Raw genomic sequence first — 20859 nt, 5'->3', positions numbered from 1 at the left:
TTTAGTGTGAATGTTGTCCATTGCTGGAGCACGGGCCAGGCGGACCGGTGTGTGGGTGCGGTACGGTTGGGGGGTTGTAAGACAGCAGCACCTGGAAGTCGTAGGCACGGACCTGGTCCCCATTTTGCAAGGCGTTGGAGAAAGACGAAGCAAGCCCGTTCTCCAGGAGCTCACAGTTTGTGTTGCTCCAGGTCCAATCTAAGGATGCGGTGTTTTCCTATCGAAACAAAAATCCTCTGGGAAGAACAAAAGCCCAGCTGAGTTCCTGTAACTCCCACCAAACTTCCCCTTCGGAATGACTTTTCCATGTTGACATTCAGACTGGAGGAGAATGGGGGAAGAGCAGCCTTAGAGTTTGTGTTTTCTGATTCCTGCGCACACTTGGTGGCTTGATCATGCTTTCCTTGCAGCATTTTCAAAGAAGAACTCCATACATCCAGGTGACTTGCACACCCAGCAAAGTGACACCTGCAGACCTCAGACTGCTCTTCTTTGTCCTCCTTTTGAGCTCCATAGGCATGCTAGGTCCACACCACCGGTGCAAAACAGGAGCTCTGGGATACAGAAATGTTCTTAAATCTAAAAAGAAGCTACAAGGCAAATCTTGAAAGTACTTCACGGTTTACTGAAATGATAATGTCTACCGTTGCTTCATTTGAGCACCATGGCACCTAGAAAGGAGGTGATCTGAGTGTTGTCCCATGATGTGGCGTGAGCTACAGTACCAGAGAAGTACTGGGAATTACTGGGTGGCTTGAATCCCATGTTTTTCCTCTCTGCAGCATCCAAGCAGGATTCTGGGGCTGAGTGCTGCCAGGTCCTGCAGGAGCCAGGACTGCTCTCGGTGATGAGGCCACTGTCTCAATCTCAGCACAGGACAGTTGTAACCAGAAAGCTTTTTACTCTGGCAAGTTTTTTGGTATCAATATAGAAACAAATCACTAATTGTGAAAAACGGATATGTGTCAGAGCAGCGGCGTTGTTTCCAGCATCAGGCACGTGGTGGCAGGAACAAGCCCAGAGACTAGTTTGCAGAACAATTTGCTTCGAGCAAGTGAAGGAGGCAACTCCAAGAGCTGCTGGGATGGTCTGAGGGGTGACGCTCCTGTCCTGCCTCAGCACGGTCTGAATCCCTCTCTCACATGGTAATGGCAACGGTCCACGAACAGTAATCAAAATTGTGCCTAGCCTCTTTCAGCTGTATAATGAACCCAGAAGGACTTATCTAAATAGAGACGCGATTGTGTTGACCAGCTGTTCAGCATTCTTCCCCACTCAGCGGGGAAGCCCACGCTGCAGCTGCAGAGGTGACCTAAGAGCGCTCACTTGGGAGCTAAACTTTGAAACACCTTCGACAGTGCTTACTTGAATCCCAGAAACATTCCCAGCTGGGCAGCATTGGGCTGAGTGTTATTCTATTTTCTAAACAGTTTTAAGGGGGATTTCAAAAACATACTGTGATCGGGTGTGTGGCTGCAGAGCTGGCATAACCTAGGAGTGCCTTGGGATGCGATTCAACTTCTTCCATCGTGGAAGGTTTAACCCACCCCAGCAAAACCCTCCTCACTGTTGACTAGGAGTACCCACACCGGAGATGCAGTGCACTTGCTATTCTGCTCTGGTAGATGCTCCTCCAACTGTTGTGCCCGGTTCTTGTTTTCTTTACAGGCTTTACTCTTTGCTTTGCTGTGATGCAGAGAGGTGGTGGACAGTTGGGTAAAACTCAGATGTTGTTTTTGCCTCCCCAGATCAGCCGTCAAAAGGGCCATGTTCACATCTATCGTCTCTTAGCTCTGCGGCTGGAGGTCCCCACACTGACTCCAACGGCACAGCTTCACAGTCAGCGAGGGTGTTAAGGAGGCAGTCCAAGCCTGTGGTATCCTTTATTTAACATCCCATCAAGGGTTTGGTGGCTGTGGGGGTAGAGGGCTATGAGTGGTACCCGTGGGTCCAGCACACCAGAAGGGCTTGTTCTCCCCCCGATCCCCATCACGGCTTTGCTGCCCCGGCTGGAGAGAGTCTCGTGGCTTCTCCAAACCGCGGTACTCCTCTCTGTGACACGAGAAGAACGATTCTCATCTGCCATCCATTGCACTGTGAAACTAAATTAATGCTTGGGAGGGGCCTTGTGGTCCTCTGGCAGGAGTGCTTACACAAAAGCAAGACATTATTGCTGTTATAAAGAGCAATACTGAAAAAACAGCTGTCACAACAAAGAAGAACAATAGCTTGTCCTAGTGGCTTCTGCTTTTTTGGACTATTTACTGATGGTTTTCCATGTTTCTTTCCTTAGGAGATGACCGAGAATGGCAGTCATCAGCTGGTGGTAAAGGCCAGGTTCAATTTTAAGCAGACCAATGAGGATGAACTCTCCGTTAACAAAGGAGACATTATTTATGTCACCCGGGTTGAAGAAGGGGGCTGGTGGGAAGGGACCTTGAATGGAAAAACAGGCTGGTTCCCAAGCAACTACGTCAGAGAAATCAAATCCACCGGTAAGCAAATTGCTTTCAAGGGCTGATTGAATGACAGCAGTATAATGCAGTGTAGATCCTTGTGCCTTTGGGAAATTGCTGCTATTTATTAAGGAGCGTTTGTGTCCTTAAAGCAGCAGGGCTAATTGAAGGATGAAAGAGGCCAGAAGGGGAAAGCCTAGTCTTTCGCATGAGTTGTTTGAGAGCTGCTTCGCCCTCTTCCCGAGCGCATCGTGCCTTTCTATTGCTCTCCCAAGTCCCAGCAGTGCGGGAGCGGGGATGTTGCTGGAGGACGAGCCTGGAGATGGCTTCGTGGGTCCCCTTTGTCATGTAGAGCTGCCAGGTCCTTCCAGTGTCTGAGCACGGAATTAGCTTTTTGTTAGAGACCTCGGTCAGGCAATGTATTTGTGTTTGGTCCTGCCATTTGTGGCAGTGGTGGAATGGATGCTCACGGTCGCAGTGAGGAAACCAACAAAAACTATATGGCCACAGGGAACAGTCCCCCGGTTTTGTCCATAGTGATGGTTGGTTTCATATAGTACATTTTCCCCCAGATGCATCTTCTGCTGCGATGTTGAGAAAGGAAGAGGGAGGGGATGATCCATCTGATGACATCTGCCTTTACTGAGCTTTGTCTTGAGTGTCCTTAACAATTTCTGCGATGTGATTTTAACCAGATGTGGGGTGGTGATGACATGAAGCATGCCCCTGGCTAACTGCCCTGTAGTGTTACATATCCATTCAAGCAGCTCATCCCATTCTGCTTCTGAGGCCATTGTGTGACAGTAAACTTGGTTTTTTTCAAAATTCAACTTTAATTCCTTAATGTGCCTTGAGGGCTTACCCTAGACAGAGACCTATTGTGTGCTCGGTGCTGGTTTTATGGCTCAGGATCAGCCCTGGCCTCAAATACTGGGAGACATCAGCAGTGGTCTGCAAAGTGGCTGCAAAATGTACAGCCCCTGTTAGACATCCTTGCTCCCACAGTTGCAAGCAAAAAAGCAAAAGAGAGAAGAATAAATTTAACGAGTGAGTGCTCAGAATTAGGCCAGTTTTTGTTTAATTCTAAATGAAAAAATCACTGTTAGGATATCTCATCTCCCACTGTTTCCCTCTGGGAAATGATGTCTGAGCTGGAGCAGGACGTTGCAGCAGAGATTGAAGGCTTGTCTGGCACAACCCAGGAATCGCTAATTGAGTCAGTGAGTGGAGAAGAGAAATGTTTTAAAAAAAGGAGAGCAAACTTCAGTCCTATGGGGAAAATCAGATGGGAGCTGCGTGAAATAACGACACCTCACCGAAGCGAAGGACAAGTCTACCGTTGATCCTGATGTAGGAGCCCATCAGATTTTTTTTAACTGCAGAGCTTTTCCCTCCAGATCCTCCCTCCAGCACCCATTTCGTATGGGAGGAGGGTTCCTTCCCCACATCTCTGCTTGCTCAGGACGTGTGGTCGTACTGCAAATGAAGGATGCAGGAACCATCAGCTAGCCCTCTCCTGCCCCAGGACCGCTGCCTGGGGACCGTAGCGCGGGGGGAGCCCTCGCTGCAAGCCAGCGGGAGCTGCTTTCCTCGCCTCCAAAGTGTGAGACGTGTCACTCTAAATGGAGTTACTTGTTTTTCTGCAGTGCCTGTACCTCCACTGTGTCCTAAGCATGCCCTTTGGGTGGAAATAACTAGCAGCATGGAGCAAAGCTCCTCCGAGTCTTCAAATGAGGCACAGAGCTCCCAGCTGGAAGTGACAGGAAACTCTACAAGGGCAATAATTAGACAATACATCAAGCTGCGGTTTCCAGGGGCTAAATTTATCAATTTCAAGCTTCTCCCCTGCTACCCGTGTGAAAGTAATTGCCTTCTGTGAGCAATTGCAGGGAGAAAGGAGAGACTGGCTGCTCCTCACGGTACAGAGGCATTTTGGTACGAGGTGTACAGCGTGGTCAGGGCCAGCAGTGCAGCCTTGTGCTGCTGACCTGTCTCAGTCCGGAGGGGTAACAGTGCCGCTGCGGTGCCGGGAGAGCTGGCAAAGCTGTGCTGCTGGCAGGGAACGGGCTTCTCTGGGGAAGGAGAATGGAGCGGGGACCTGTGGACGTGTGCGTGCGTGCACGCGCGTAGCACGCTGGAGGCATCTGCAGGGATTTAGCAAATGCACAAGATGAGAATTGACTTCCAGGTTTGTGGGAGCTTTTTGTTCAAGTCTACCTTTGTTCAGAGAAGGCTTTTGCATCACAAATGACTGCGGGGATCGGGGTTCAGCATATTGATTGGCGTTGGCTTCAAGTGCCTTGTGAATCACCTGGAACAAAACGCTGTATCCAGCATTTCTGATAGACACACAGTTTTAAAACCCAAATTTTGTGGGCCGGGTGAAGCCACACTGTAGTTCCAAACAGTGCCAGACACTGGGCTGCTGCCAGAGATTTCAGAGCAAACCTGTAAGTTAGTTGGCAGACGCTGCGCGGTGCTTCTGGTGCGACTTGCTCGGCTGCCTTCAGTGTCATGCACGCCTTTGGTTTGCTCCTAGTTTTTCTGAAGCAGGCAAACAAACCCTGCAATTGAAGTTTTGTGTTCACAGGGGTGAAGTTAGGTTTGCTGAACATTACGCAGCAGTGACTTTTCCTGCTGGAATAATGAGAGCTGTGCACTGTGATTTATTGATGTATTTTTTTGTACAGATAAACCACTCTCTCCCAAAGCATTAAAAGGACTCGAAAGCACTCAGCTGACAAAGAATTATTACCCTGTGGTAAGTTTTAAAGTGCTGATCATACATTTTAATAATTAGAATATTATTAATCTTCTGAACTGGCTCCTTCCCTTAGAAATCATTGAAGCAATTTGTAACAATTGGGGATGTGACTCTGTATTTAAATGCAGCTGTTGCCATTTCCTTGATTCAAGGCTGTCGAGACAATAAACCACAAATGGAAGTTGCTGCAAGATGTCAAAAGGAGAGACTCAAAGTAGGTGACTGAGGTGATAAAGCAGAGGTGGCAGCTTTGAGATCAGTGTTGGGGAATAAGGTGCAATGTCTTTGGTCCAGTCCTTGCCATTGACCGTGGGCTATCTCCCTTTGATAAAAATGGGGAGATAACGTCATGGCATGAAGCAAGCCAGATTAGAGCTCTGAACCATGATCTTTTTCTTGGGTTTGGCTGGAGGTGTTACACTCCGAGCTGTCTGCCCTGTGCCTCTGCCAGCAGCTGCAGACCTCAGGGAAGGGGCAGCTGCCACGGCTCACAACCTGGCTTGTTAACTGGCCTTGGCTTTGGAGCAGGTCAGCGTGCCGGGCTATGAACTGTGGCTGCAGAAGGGGTGGAGAAACATCACCTCCTCTACTATCTTGCTACCGGAGCGGTGAGGTCTAGCAAAGGGGGGCAGGTACCTTCCAGCTGTGTCCAGGCTAGAACGAACCCCGCGGTGTAAGAGAGTTAAAATGCCTGCATGTGAACGTCCCTGGCTCTTGGTGCCAGACGTGAAACGTGCTCATCAGCATGACTAAATATATTTCAAGCAAAGCAAAGCAGAAACAATATGTCCAGAGAGCTGGGAACCACCTCCGCTGTCTCCAAAGCTCGTCCACACTGAGAAACCTGAGTGCTAACTGGGAGCGTGCAGGCAGTGGGTTTGCCTATCCTGCTGCTGGAGTCAAATTGGCTGCTGAGATCGATTATCAGGACCAAACCCAACTTGGCACGTCCTTGAAGTGGCAAGTGAGCTGTGACCTGGCTTGAGCTGCTGCAGGAGCCGTCCTTGGTCTGGCCACTGTTGCATTTAAATTATTGCCTGCCTTCGTGCAAACGGTGCTCCCAGGATGCATGCACAAATCATTTGTTTGCATACCTTGGCAGCCAGTTATGCATGCAGGGTTAGGCATGAACCTCTCGGGGGTCAAATACTAAACTCTGGTCTGAACTGACATTGTCTTCATGCTTTGCCAGAGAAGAAGGAGCAGCCCTTAACACCTGCTTTCCAGGCCTCCCCCAGTTTGCAAAGTAAAATCCCAAATTTGGACCCCCCCCAGGGCTTTCCTGAGTGTTCTGGGTTCTGCATTAACAAATGTAATTTATGGACTTCCATGCTTTTCCACACTTGGAAGCTGATCTCATGTTCCTTTGACTAGTTGCTAGTACAAAGATCTACTCAGTACTCTGTCTCTCACCCTAGGTGTTGCAAAATATTCTGGAAACAGAACGAGATTATGCGAAGGAACTACAGTCACTTCTGGGAACTTACTTAAGACCCCTCCAGTCTTACGATAAGTAAGATATAAGGGCATCTGAGGTGGAGAGAACCCTGTAAAATCGACCACAGTTCATTACTTCCCTGCTTTTGAATGTTTAGGGACTGTTACTGCTCTTCTTGTAAAGCCTCACAGCTTCTCTGTGAACCAGAATAAAAGCGCACGTTGTACAGGTTTCTGCTCTTTCCTATTCCTCGGTGATCGTGCAGGCATTGGGCTGTGTTGGAGATGGGCATTTCCATCTGGTAGAGGGCTGGCGGTTGCAACCCATCTGCAAGCTCGTGTGTGGCTGTCCCAGCATGCGTGTTTCCTGGCGGTGTGCCTTGCATGGCTTCTCCCCTTGTAATTTGCCTTGTTGTGACTTCTGAGCCCCAAGTGGCATCTCCTAGTCATCTCCTCATTTCGTGCGTGATGACACATATTCTTTGCGGTTAGATTGCCTCTCGCTAAATCCAAACTGCTGCTGAGCAAGAAGTGACTCCCCTGTCTCCCCGTCTGCACGGCCATCGGCATTAAGCACCTCTGTGCTCGGGAAGAGCATGCTGCCGTACCTTACAGCCTGAGCAATGCCAGGGCAACTGGGGGACTTTGTCAGGGCTTACCGGCAGAAATAAGCCGATGCATTTTCCATCCATGCTGGTGCAGAGGCAGCACACACCGCCCTGTCCTTACCCAGGCAGTGACCGGCCGTGCAGTGGTGCCTATCGGCAGACTCCTATCAATAGTTTCACCCTGCATAAAAGACCCAGCGCAGTTAACTTCACCTCCTGCTTATTGCTTCAGCTTTATAGTCGTCTTTTCCAAACGGTGCCATCTGGTGACTCTGTCCATGCAGCTGCCTTTGGGGCCAGGGTCCCTCCAGCTGAGCACGCTGCAGGAGGACTGGGCGGCCTTGGGGCATCACGGGTGGAGGGCAGATATTTAGACATCGGCCAGTCCAGAGAGATAGGACAATGGTGTCTTAAGGCCTTTGTATTTAAATCTGCCCTCCCTTCCCCAAATCTTCATGTGGGATATATTCAGCTGTGAAAATTTCTCATGCTCTCAGCCTTGTAGGTGACAAATGGCTTAAATGACAGTGGTACGAGTGACTCTGAGGATGGCTCTGAGGATGACAGAAGCAGACATGTTAGCTTTGGCTAGGAAAAATCCAACCTCACTTAAGGAATAAAGGAACATCTACCTGAGGGGCCTCTTTGTAGGACCCTCCTCACGTAGGGAAGCCCGCAGCATAAATCCCTGAAGACAAAGCTGTCTCTGTGTCTGTGCACACACCTCCCTCCCCACCCCTGGCTGAAGTCCCATCTGTCTGTGTCTATTAGACAGCTAAACATCTGAGAAGATTAATGTGATTAAGTGATTAAAATCCAATTAAGATAATCCTTGACAGCAGACATCTTCTCTGGGAGGCTGTGGTCTGTAGCTCACAAGTCATGGATTTTGTGTTTTCCCATGTCCGATGATGTATCTGGGGAAAGACAAATTCTTGGGTCTTTTTGGAAGGACCTCTTACAAAGACCATGGGGGTGCTCCTGAGCGCAACGTCTCTTTGATGCTAATTGGCGATTTGACTCTTTTAGGCTCAGCGCTGTGGACATCGCATCATTGCTGGGAAATGTGGAAGAAATCTCTGCATTTCAGCAAACACTGAACCAAGCCTTGGAAGAAGTTGCAAAGTAAGCTTGTGCCGTAGCATTGAGGTTGTTAAGCTATTAAACTGCAGCTAAAAACAATGGAAAGACACTTTCATTAATGTTCATCCTGGCTGCTGTCTTAGAGTTGTTAAATATAGAAGAAAATAACAGGATTGAAGAAAGGCAGCAGGTAGTGCTTTGGGAGGAGGGAAGGTAGAAGAAACTCCGGCATTTCTACTGTTAAGGCATCTGCTGAATGAGAGTGTCACTAGAGCTGATATGAAAGTGTACCTGGACCAAAGATGCAGACACATGCAGGGTGAGAGATCTGGCAGGCATGAAGGTGGGGACTGCCAGAGAGCAAAGAGCAAATTATTAGAGGTGATAATTTCCCACGGGCAGGCTGGCAGACATGTTCAGCCTTAGCCCAGCCTCTCCTTTGGAAGGGCTGAAAAGAGATGGGGAAAAGACTGAATATTGGAAATACATTCGGGCTGTGGCTTCCCTTTTTCTCTCCATCTCCTCTCTCATGTTCATGAGTAGCGCAGACAGTGGGACCACTCCTGCATTGCACCCAGTTCTTTCCAGCACATCTTCCATCAGCTGCAGTGGGCTACAGCATCCCAGCTGCAGCTCTGCTGTGCGAGAGGACGGGGTAGGTCACACCTTGTCCCAGGCTAATAACGGGTTGTGATGCTCACTGTCCGCACCACAGAAACCCAGACGCATCTGAGGACGTCCTTCCTCCTCCTCCCCAAGTGGCAGGCATGGGTATATTGCTCAGTGCTGGAGTTACATGGTGACCTGGAAATGTCCCTGTGCAGCGGGTGGTTCCTGGGCAGATACCTGAGAGTGCCGTAGCTGCAGGGTGCAGATCAAGAGGCTTAACGTTGTGGCTGGTGTGTTGGTGTCCGTAGGCTCCCTGAGAACCAGCAGCGCGTGGGAGGCTGTTTCATGAACCTGATGCCCCAGTTCCGCTCCCTGTACCTGACGTACTGTGCTAACCACCCATCTGCAGTCAACGTCCTCACACAACACAGGTGAGTGATGAAGGAGGAGATTCAGACCGAAATCCCTCCTTTAAAAAGTTGCTTTTATTATTAATACTTGGCCTTGCATGGATTTTGACCTGTATTTCGACAATAGGGCAAGGGGGTAATGCGGGATCCTGCTGCTGGGGAAACTGCTGGGGCTTTGGACTCTTCAACATAGCCTTGGAGCTCCAGCATGGACAAAACTCATGCTGCTTGTGTTCAGAGCTGGTTTCACAGGTCCTGTCTCACAGGACTCTCTTACCTTGGGTAAAACAGAGGCAACTTCAGCCCTTTCAGTAACATCTCCTGTGACTGTTACTCGCTAAGGGACCCAGATGCTGTTTCAGACCCACTGCTGAAATTCTCACCCACTTGCAGGTGGGAGTATGTCCCCCCGTAGCACTATGGTGTGGGGCACATTGTTGCAAAAGGAGGGTGGTCATCAAATCGCCCAGTTACCCAGTTTAATAGTTGAGCTGCTATTCAACCAAATGGTTGATTCGCAGGGTTGTTGGTAGATTGCAGTAATAACATCTTCCTTCAACATGTCCCACTTGAGCAGACACTTGAATTTGTGGAATGTTATGCTAAAGAGCATGCCAAGCCAAAAGGCTACAACTATGACATCCCTAATGCAGTTTAGCTGTCCTCTGTGCAGTGATGGGAAAGCCAGGACTGTTAAAGCCATACTGTTAAAAGTCTTCCCATTCTGTAATGGGAACTCACAATATATTTACTTACCTGCTGAAATCCAGCTGTAACTCAGCCTAACGAAAAGCTTGGCTCCTGTAAATGACTCATTCATGTAGTTCCTCAGCCTGACCCCTTTTCTTAAATCAGTCAAAGAATCAGCTTTGGCAAATGTGCTGACACACACAAGCCAGGTTTTCCAGAGCGATGTACGCGCTGGCACCTGCGTCACGGCTCCCAGCAGGGTCCCAGCACATTGATGTGGCATCCTGCAGCACACGCTGTCCACCAGACGCCTGGCCCTGCGCCTGGGGACCAGCTGCCAGCACCGATGTACCCCAGAGACTGTGCACACCAACACCTCCCACCACACAGCATCCTCCCCTGCGTCCCTGGGGAGCAGGGTCTTGCTTGGCTGGAAGCTTGCAGCTCCCCGCTTGCCCCGCTGGGTTTGCCGCAGGAGGTGCTCGGAGGGGAGGCTGGGCTGCCTTTAAAAAGGCACATCTCGGAGCAAGAGCTCCGGCCATCAGGAGAGCGTGGGAGGCGGCAAAACACAGCCCTCAGTGGTGGTGAGCCCTCCTTCTTGTTGTTCTCTCTATTTATAGTGATGAGCTGGAGAAGTTCATGGAGAGCCAGGGTGCGGCCAACCCAGGCATTCTCATCTTAACCACGAGCCTCAGCAAACCCTTCCTGAGGCTGGATAAATATGTGACACTGCTGCAGGAGTTGGAGCGGCACATGGAGGTAGGTGGGATGTGGGGCTGCCGGGCAGGCTGCGCCCCTTGATGCTGCAAGAGCTGCCCCCCGAGCTGCAAGAGGCACCTCTGCCCATTGGTATTTGAGCACCACATTGCTAAAAGCACTTGCCGCCCCTCCAAGGAGATGTCCCACCTCCATGGGATGTTACCTACCTGTCAGGTTAAAAGCGGGAAAGTGGTGGAGGAGTTTGGGGGATGCTGTGGGAAGGCATTGCCTGCTCTTCATCCCAGCCCTTCCTCAAAGAGGGGCCGTTTCCAGCACAAGTAAAAGCAGAGTTCAGGGTCAGGCTACAGCTAGTATTTATTGGCACAGCGGGTAATAAATCAGTGGGTTTATTATCATTTTATGAGATTCCTATGCCTGGCCACTCGCTCCTGCAGCTCACAGGCACATCCCCACCCCTCGCCCGAGGCTTTTGCTCCGGGATGGAGGCAGAGCCGCACAGGCAGACAGAAATCTGGCAGCTGGCGCAGACACGGGGGTGGAGGAGCGAGTGCCTGGGAGCAGGGAGAGCAGCGAAGGGGGACAGAGACTTCCTCGGCGAGTGGCAGATCTGCTTTAGGACATTTTTCCCCCCTGGGAACTGTAGAGGTCTCTGCCGCTGGAGCTCTGCTACTCGCCTGCTGGTGCACTCCAGCTGCAGGGCTGCAAACCTCAGGGGATGCAAGGAGGTGAAGAAAACAGAAGTAACGGTCTATTTTTAACTGGGCTTGCTTTTTCCCTCTTCCAGTATTAATTACTAGTTAATTACTCAGCACACTTAGCCATGATCATTCAAATCCACATCCCAGTCAGAGGATTAAAATCTCTGTGCTTGAGCCAGGGGGTTTTCTGCATAGGAGAGAGCGTAAGAGCTGGCACTGTAGGCACACTACGGACCTGACCTGTCCCGCTCTCACCTGGCTTAGCTAAGCTGCAGGGACCGAGCTGAGCTTGGCTGCAGCCACCACGCCGGTACAGAGACGGCGTGCTCTTTGCAGGATGCTCTGCGGGGATCGGCAGTGTATTCAGGGACACACGCATCACCTATTTCTCTTAGTTTCTAAGCTGAGTGTGGGGGTTTTGTTGCATGAATCGGTGGGGTTGAGGCTTAAGCTGTGATGCCGTGGGAGGAGTATGGATGTATGCAATATAGATGGAGGCAGTGTGGATGTATACCATAGCATTCCCTGCACTGCTGTGCAGCTGGAGATGGGGCAGGTATGTTCAGGGCAGCCCTTATCCCGGCTTCAGAGGTGAGCAATCCCAGGCAGCCTCTGACAGCCGCAGGGACAGCTCAGTCACAACCTAGACACCTTATGATTTGCTTGGCAGGAGGACTGGATGGTGAGGAGCTTATGATGTAGGGCCCTAGATACAGGAGAAGGTGCTAGGAGAGTACTAGCATGCAGCTACGGTCAAAGATAAAGGGCAGCATACTGCTTTCCCCTACCTGGCCAAGAGCTCTCCGCTCAGACGTGCCCCCCCTTAACCCCAGAGGTGAAGCTCTAATAGATGCCCATGGAAATGGCACCGTTGATGGGGCAGTGGCTGGAATGCCTTGCCTGCCCAGGGAAGTTTCCTTCCTGAAGGTGAAACCAGAAATTCACCCTGCACCTCTGCCTGTTTTGACTGATTTTCTTTGCAAGCCGAGTTTGTTCTAAGTAAAATCGTATCTGCTCTTGCTCTGGCTGCTTTACGCTCATTAAACTGGTATCAAGGAATTGCATAGCTGCTTTAAACCATGTCACGTTTGGTGGTGGGGAAGGTACCTTGGGGGATTTTGGCCCCCTCCGGCAGCCGATGGGGTCTGCACCCTCGGCCCCACATCCCCCAGCACCCTGCGAGCTCTGCAGCCCCGGGTGCGCTGGGGCAGTGGGTGCTGCACAGGGCGGCTGCTGGTGCTGGTGCTGGTACTGGTGCTGGTACTGGTGGCTGAGGGATTTTTCTCTCCCTTCACTAGGAGGCGCATGCAGATCATGAAGAGGTTCTGAAAGCCGTCACATCCTTCAAGTCCCTTGTGGTAGGTGGCAATTCTTAAAATAGAGCACTCCATTTCAGGGCTGCATTTCATGAAGAATGAGTCAAGCCTGACATTTGTCTCCTCATTAGAAAAAAAAAAGGTCTTTTTGAATGGAAAAGATGGGTTATAAAGAATCTTAATTTCAAGTTTCGAGCCTAGAGCTGCCCCTCTGGCTGCATGTTTCAGCAATTGCACGCTGGCACCGTGGTCCCAGCAGCAGAGACAGAGCATCTGTGACTTTCTCCTCCGCTGCAGAAAGCCACGTGTGGGTAGTGGTGTCAGCGGGGTCCCTTTCATCTCCTTTTGCCTCCATACCCTAATCATTTGCCACCTGAAACTAGACGGCCCCTTGCTCATTGAGATGAGCTGTGAAAGGTTAACAGGGGTATCTGACTCAACTGCTGCTGCCAGCAGGAAGGTCCCCTCTGAGCCCATTGAGCGGCTCTACGTTTTGTTGAGGTTTGCTCCACGGGCGTCGGGAGGCTTTGACAATATTGCAGGTAATTTGTGGCTCCGGGTGCCGTGGCCATCGGTGGGGAGCAGAGCAAGTGGCAGCGAAGGGATGAGTCAGAGATAACAAACCTATTTCTGTGAGCTGTGTTACATACACCCCTCAAAGTCTTACTGCACTGAGATGAAAAAAAGGGGGAAAAGCCATCCACGTGCACAAAGGTTTTACCCGGCAAAGGTTTTTTCAGTTATTAAAAAAGCTATAGTCTCTCTCGCTTTGTAGCCACTGAATACCTTTCACTATAACCACTCCAGATGTGGTCCAACTTCCTTCCTTAGCACAGCAAATGCAAGTTTTCGGTGCTTAGCAGTGCAGATAAAAGATGGGGAGGAGAAAGTTCATAGAAAACAGGAAAGGGCGATCATGTTACATTTACTTAGAAACTGGGCTCCCTTTCCATTTGTTCTAGTAGATAATAGGGTAATAATTCAGTTAAATTACAAGGTGTCATTAATCTTTAGGAATGTGTGTAAGTGATGGACAGTTTTACTTGAAATATGTACTTGGGTGCTAAGTAATGTAATGTAATTATGATACTGCTAAAGAGGTTCAGTGCCCATCTAACCTCAGGATTGAGGTTAGATGGGCAGAGATGCCCCTTGTGACGGATGCGTGGTCCCGTGGTAGGACCAGGGAGGCTCCTGAGCGATGGCAGGGCAGGGACCGTGGAGCCGCCGTGATTTGCAGTGGCACCTCTGCACAGACTACGATGGACTGCTGTGGATTTTACATGGATTTGCATCCTGGGAACATTGAATTTGGACACCCAGGGAGTCATTGAAGCACACAAGCAGTTGCAAAACCAAAGGAAGCCCCCACAGTTTGGTGCAAAATTGTGTGTTTTCAGACTAGATCCAATGCAGCCTCTCTCTGAAGATCTGGGCAGTCAGAGGGTTTGAGCTAGAAAGGAGAAAAATCTCGGTCAGAAATAGGGGTTTGGAAAAAAAGCAAGCAGCTGGTGAAAACTGAGCCTGGGTTTGGCTTTGCAGCTATTTTGCCTGTTGGCAGAGGGGTCGGTTAAAGCAAGTTTTGCTCGGATTTGCGGGGCTGTCTTTGTTCAGTCAGCATTGTCCTCTCTTGCAGAAAGCTGCTGAAGGACTGGCCGATCCGTGGAGCTCTACCAGTCCCCAGCTGCTGAGCATCATTGCAGTCTTTTCAGTTACAGGACCTTCAAAAGCTTTTTGTGCTATGCTACTGCGCTGCTGAAATATTGCGCCAAGTCCTGCTTTTGGGTTTGCAAATTTTGGTTAGAAAATATCCACCCATCTGATTCATGGGGGCTTTGCTTTGCTGCAAGTATAACTTTCGTTGCTGTTCGGGCAAAACGGGCAAAATCTCTCTAAGCAGCAGCAAAATTAGAGACATTTAACTCTGTGGCTGTCTTGGTTTGGAAAATGTGACCCTGTACTCTCAGAGGTAGGACTGGTTTGGAAAGGAAAGTTTGCTCAGTGCAGTTCACAATTTCTTTGACATTTTAATGTATTCATTACTTCATAAATCGCTAGGCTGTGATTTTTTTTTAACAAACTTTGTGTAATAGAGCCAAAGCAGGCTTTCCTGATCCCTTGACATGACCAACCCTGAGCCCACGTGGCTGTGAGAGCGTTGCTGGTGAAACCATCTTCATTGGGATGGTTTGGGTTTGCTCCTGCCCTTCGGCTAATGAAGCACCCTACTGTGATTCCCAGTCGCAATGCCAGGATCTGAGGAAGAGGAAACAACTTGAACTGCAGATCCTTTCTGAATCCATCCAGCGCTGGGAAGGAGAGGACATAAAAACAATGGGAAACATCATCTACATGTCCCAAGTTATGGTACAATGTGGGGGAAGCGAGGTGAGTGCGGTGGTCCTTCTCCTGGCTAAAAACATTGTGTCCAAATCCCTCCTTGCCCATGGGATCAGTGATACTAGGCGGCAGCTACTCTCACTCCAGGCCGGCAAAGTGCTGACAAATAATGCTGATAAATAATTTTACCTGGAGAAAAGCTGTGCAATGGGAATGTGCGTGTCTTTGGAGTCAGGCACCCTGGGGGCTTAGCTTCAGGTCTTTGGTGACACACTTTTCAAGCAGAAGTATCTCAGTGTCGTGTAGCACGTTAATTTCCCTCTTTCCCCTCTGTGACTTACTCTGAGAAATGAGAGTGACTTGAAAGTGTGGATTAGCATAACCATTTTGCCATGTTTTGTGCACAGCGCGGCAGCTGCTGTGACGTCCCACTCCAGAGCTGACTGCGCTTTGGAAATAACTGGAGGGATTCTTGTGCTACTGGTCCTAAAGCATCACACCAGTGCTTGCCACAGACCTTCACCAGTGGTGTTAAAGCCATGCGTACTGCATGTTTGGTGTGGGAAAGTGCCTGTTATCACTGAATTGCTTGCTTGCTGTAGCAACTTTTCCCTGGGAAGGGAAGACCTGTAAAACAAAGCTCTATAGAGTCTAGTCCCAGAGTCTCGTTTGGGATGTGAAATGCTGGGGGACGTAAGGTCTTGGTCTTCTGGGGCACTCTGTAATGATTGGAAGAGGATTAGCAGGATGCAGACAAAAACTTATGCAGGAAAAACTAGTACTGAAATGAGATGCTGTAAAGAAAAAAAGCCAAAATAATTGGTTTGGGGGTGATCTCTCGCAAGCTGTGATTCCAGCTGCAACAGGTTCAGTTTGCTGGAGGAAAATGCTTGTGATGCATTGCAAACTGGATTAACCTAAATTCTTATCCCTGCAGGAGAAAGAAGAGCGGTATTTCTTGTTGTTTTCAAACGTTTTGCTGATGCTGTCTGCAAGCCCACGGATGAGTGGGTTCATCTATCAGGTAAGCATGCTTAATTTCAAGTTGCAAGGCGTTAGGTGTGAAAAAGGAAATCAGATAGCTCTTGTCAAATTCAAATCCTCTGCTTCCTTAAACCTCTCTGTTGTGATGCAAATGCCCCAGGCTGGGAACCAGGGCTTGGTTTTACCTTTAGTGCCTTTGTGCTGCCAACTGGTTAAACAGCATTTGGTAAGTGTGAATGCTGTGAAGTTAGGAAAAAAAAAGCCCCTCGCAGCATGTTGCCCTGCATGCTGTTCTCAGGAATGGGAGCTCTGTGTGTGTGTGTGTGTGTGTGTGTAAGGTGTCCTGACGAGCTGTAGGGTTTTGCCCCACACGACCAGCCAGCCAGCTCTCAGTGTTGTGCTGTCTCTGGAAAATATTTCACTACTTTAAAGCCCACTGTAAAGAGCCCAAAATTTCCCCTCCAAGAGGCACCCCAAAACTCTGCCGTTTCATGTGTTTTACCATTTGAATGGCTGCAATCAGGCTGTTGGGAACTTGGCTTTTCTCCAGTTGCCTCCGGGAAAAGGATGCTCTTTGTGTTGACGCGTCATTTGTCATAAGCAAGGGAGATGGGAAAGATTTGGGAAGGATTTGGCTGGGGTTTTGACCTCACCGACCAGCGGGGGCAAGGTGAGCAGGCCGTTCAGTATGCAAAACAGGGACAGGGAAGGCTTTCAGAAAAACCAGGGGAAGTTGATCCTCCTGACTTGGTTGTAAAAGGGTTTGCACCTAGTGAAGGGAAGGGGTAGCAGATGAGCCAGCATGACTCAGTTGTCATGGGAGCCTCTTCTCAGGGGGGTTTGACCTTGTTGTGCAGGGAAGTCTAGATCCATACATTAAAGGAGACTCTTCCTGCAGTCTGAAGCCTTCACAAATTAGCTTTTAATGGCGATTCCTAAAGAGAAAAGAATCAGCAGAAACGAGCACAACAACCCCCGCTGGGAAGCAGATGCAGACACTGACTCCTCCTCAATTCTCCTAGGGAAAGCTGCCTTTGACAGGAATGACGCTGACAAAGCTGGAAGATGCTGAAGGGAACGAGCACATGTTTGAAATCGCAGGTCAGTGGGGCCCCTGCCTGGGGCCATCCTCCCAGTCCAACCAGCAGCTGCCACTGGAGGTACTGGTCCTCCTCCTCCCCCTAAGCACTGCACCACGCTCTTCTTTTTGCTCTTTTACGGTGCATTGTCTGAGTTCCTGACCATCTCCCTCCTGGTTGAAGCAACCTCCTCCCAATGCCTTTGAGCTCTGTCTCTGCCCCAACGCCCTTGAGCTCTGGTCTCTGGCGCTGGGGACAAATCTCCTGGCCCAGTAGCACTGCTCTGTGCTGTGCGTGCCCCGTCTGCATCCAGCATCCATCCCATGCAGCTGTGAGCGCCTCATTTATTGACAGATTAATGGCTGTGGTCATCAGGTAGCTTTCCTAATGTTCCTCCCAATTTTCCCCTTTGATTAATCTCATTACTCGTAGCTGTACACAGTCATTTCATGCTCAGTGCCTTGGCTGCAGTGCAGCTATTTATGCTGGTGGTATTTGGCGTCAGCGTTCTGTTAATCATGGAAATGTTGCATTTGCTTACTTTTAACACGAAGTAATTCCTCAGACATTCGTCTTACCAGTTCCCTTAGGTTTTCTGTGCAGCTCCCACGCTGGCTGGCACTGGGTGCCCAGAGCAGGATGGGCAGTCACATCTTTGCCCTGGCCTTTTTGCAGCCACTGGACTTTGCAAACTGAGGAGCCGCTTGCTGCTGTGGCGAGCTGAGCTCACCCCGTATTTCCTCCTGGGTCTGTACTGCTTGCTAAAGACGGTTATCTAACCCTCTGCTGCAGGGAACATGACGGAGCGGATCACCGTGTCCTGCAGCAGCAGCCAGGACTTGCACGAATGGCTTGACCACTTGCAAAGGCTGACCAAAGGGACGTGCAACACGGTGTCCAAAACACAGTCCTGGAGCGCTCATTCGGTAAGCATCTCACCTCCCCGGCTGAGGAACCAGCGCTGGCTGATGTCTCTGTTTCAGCAATGCACCTTGATATGGAGCTAATGTCTACAGCTGGAAGACACGTCCTGCAGTTTTGTTTGTAACTGTGTCATGCTTGTACCATTTTACATGTAATCTGCCCTATTTTTGTTGTAACCTAGATGTCTCGGAGGAGTTCACAGTGAACTCTTCTCCATCCCCCTCTGCTTCTCTACATGTTCGGCGGCTAACAGCCTTCATTTGCTTCTCATCTATTTTCTCAGACATTTAGTTCAGCCGGACAGATCCGTGGGCCTCTAGAACCCCCCAAAATCCTCAAGCCCTGGAGCTTGAGCTGCCTCCGTCCTGCTCCTCCCCTCAGACCGTCGGCAGCGCTGAGTTACAAAGAGGTAATCGTCCCTCGCGCCTGCAGAGGACCCTGATTTCATGGCTATCCCTAGAGCTTGTGTGGGGGTTTCTTATCCCATAGCGAGGGCACAGAAGGTTAGGGGCTGTTGAGAGGAATGACTCCGCCAAGTTTTGCCCCGGTCCTGCGATGGATGCTTGTGGCCGCGGCTGGCTTTGTGCTGCAAGTGAAGCGTGAGCACGCGTGTTTGCAGGCTCGATGTTTGCTGTCGGCTGCTGTAGCCAGCGCCCTCAGCTGCTGGATGTCACCGGTCCTGCAGCCGCACGTCCCACGGCCTCGCGCATCCTACTGAGCGCCGTCCTTCAGTGGTGCTGGGGTGAAGCTGCCTCCTCCTCCTCCTCCTGCCTTGGTCTGAGCCGTGGGTGGGAGCTGGGCTCCCTGCCGGGATGTATTCCAGCTCCAGCCGTAGCAGTGGCTCAGCGCTGCCTGAGCCGGAGCTGCAGGATCGAGCAGCAATTCTGCACCAAGAGGAAGAGGAAAAAGGCCCGTTGATATTTCTCTTGTTTTGGTGGCTGCAGTAGCCGTGGGGCTCGACCCTCCTTTGCCGCCCACCCAAGTGTTTTACACACCCATACCCTGCTGGGGAGGCAGCAGCCCGAGGGATCGCTTCCCCCGCAGAAACCCCAAGCCTGGGAGGTAGGAGGCGGCGTGGGGAAACCCAAAATACAACCCAGCTCCGATTCTCACCCCCTGCTGCAACTGCAGTGCTCTTCTTCCCTACCTCACGTTAAACTTTTGGGATTACTCACCAGTAACTTGGGTAATGTTCCCCTTACTGAACGAGCACTCCAGTTCTGAGTCAGCTGCCTTTCTTGGTACAGCAGCCCTGGGAGCACCACTGCCCGGGTTCCCAGTGGGGATGGGGACGGGGAGGGGAGCTTCAACCCTCCCAGCCCCCCCAGCACTCAGGGATGGAGAGCCCGGTAGCTGGGGGGGCTGTGAGTCTGCTGCTGCAGGTAGAGATTTTAGGCATTCTGTTACCTTTATTTCTTAAAATTTGTAAACCAACGCGTTTCAGTTTGGGAATTAAATTGTTCAAAAACCAACCAAGCAGGCTGGAAATGACCCTTAATCTTTGCATGGTCCAAATCCCTAATGTAGACTAAACCATTTCTTCCTTGCATGGTGAATTAAAATATAGGAAGAGGCATGAAGTAGAGGCAAAATTTTTCTGTGTGAAAGTGCAAGGCTGATATTTATTTATAAGCAGGCTAAAACCACAGACTGAGTGGTATCTTTAATGCCATGGTCCTTTGCAGTTTCTCAGTTGTCCCCTGCCGCACACAGCAGGAGTTAAACTCTGTGTCAAAACCAGGTGAGATGTTTTTGCCGCAGAGGCTGAGCAGGCAGGGAGCCCCAAGGGGCGGGATGCTGCTGCAGGCTGGATGGTAGCGTGCAAGGTGTCAAAGGACCAAAAATGTGGTTTTGCACAGGAACGGGCTGTGTTGGCCACACTGGTGGAAATCCGAAGGCCAACGGGTCCAGCAGAGCTGGAGCAGAGCTGGGCAGGCAGGCGCAGTCTGGTACCCAGTCGGTCCAGCCGGAGCCTGGGGGGCAGCTCCCCTCTCAGGGGAGGGACTTGTGGACACGAGCTTGTGATGACAAATATGAAATAAGTTCAGTTGTTGGCCCAAGCAGATCTGCATCGTCCCTCCCTCGGGGATGGTCAGTCACTAAGCAGAACTCCTATTTCATTGTATTATTTTTTAATTTAAAGTAGGGCAGAAAATAAGCTATGCTAACAGCTCAGTGCATGTCACCTTCCTATAACGAAGATGTAATGAAGGAATACAGATTTCAAAGGTAATTTGCAGGGAAGGGAGTGGGAGACTTTGATTAAAAGATTAGAGATTTTCAGACATCCAGTGCTACTTTAATTGGCTTCTAGTAGTGTAGGATGGGATGGCAGAGTCTTGTGCATTTCCTCGTACCAAGCTGTGCTCAGGAAACCCCAGAACCTGCTTGCGTACTGCACAGCACTCTTGTTATTTCCATTGAAATTGGGTCATTTTTCCTGTTCTGTTTCCAGTAATCATTTGAAATGACAGAGCAGGTGCTGTGAGTAAAGCGGTGTGTCCGGATTCAGGTTAGCAAAGTGAAAAAGGCTTACGGATGATTTCTTCTACTTCTTTTGTTTTAAGTGGCCTGCTTTGCATTAGGTGAAGGGTTTATAACATCGGGATTCAGAACTTTGCTGGCCAGACCTGGGATGGGACCCTCCGCAGGGTGTGCAGGGAGCTCCCCATCCTGCCAGCGGAGCAGGGAGATGCCGCTGCGCTGATGCCTGACGCTATCGGGTCTCCAGTGAGGATGGC

General features: G+C 50.2%; 1 protein-coding gene across 4 annotated transcripts in view; it reads left to right on the top strand.

Moving 5' to 3' along the window:
- The window catches only part of ARHGEF6 (Rac/Cdc42 guanine nucleotide exchange factor 6), a 41456-nt gene that overhangs the window by 13356 nt on the left and 7241 nt on the right, over positions 1-20859 (top strand). For all 4 annotated transcript variants that reach the window (XM_049827898.1, XM_049827897.1, XM_049827899.1 and 1 more), the window contains 13 exons: positions 1749-1876; positions 2294-2495; positions 5147-5217; positions 6639-6733; positions 8295-8390; positions 9266-9388; positions 10678-10816; positions 12774-12833; positions 15033-15179; positions 16069-16155; positions 17138-17216; positions 17987-18120; positions 18402-18527. In XM_049827898.1, the coding sequence (XP_049683855.1) occupies positions 1749-1876; positions 2294-2495; positions 5147-5217; positions 6639-6733; positions 8295-8390; positions 9266-9388; positions 10678-10816; positions 12774-12833; positions 15033-15179; positions 16069-16155; positions 17138-17216; positions 17987-18120; positions 18402-18527 (1487 nt within the window). The remainder of the gene's footprint in view (positions 1-1748; positions 1877-2293; positions 2496-5146; positions 5218-6638; positions 6734-8294; positions 8391-9265; positions 9389-10677; positions 10817-12773; positions 12834-15032; positions 15180-16068; positions 16156-17137; positions 17217-17986; positions 18121-18401; positions 18528-20859) is intronic.

This window comes from Accipiter gentilis, chromosome 24 (assembly GCF_929443795.1).
Source record: "Accipiter gentilis chromosome 24, bAccGen1.1, whole genome shotgun sequence".
NCBI lineage: Eukaryota > Metazoa > Chordata > Aves > Accipitriformes > Accipitridae > Astur > Astur gentilis.
Note: the sequence above shows the minus strand (reverse complement) of the source record. Positions and strands in the feature narration are given on the sequence as shown.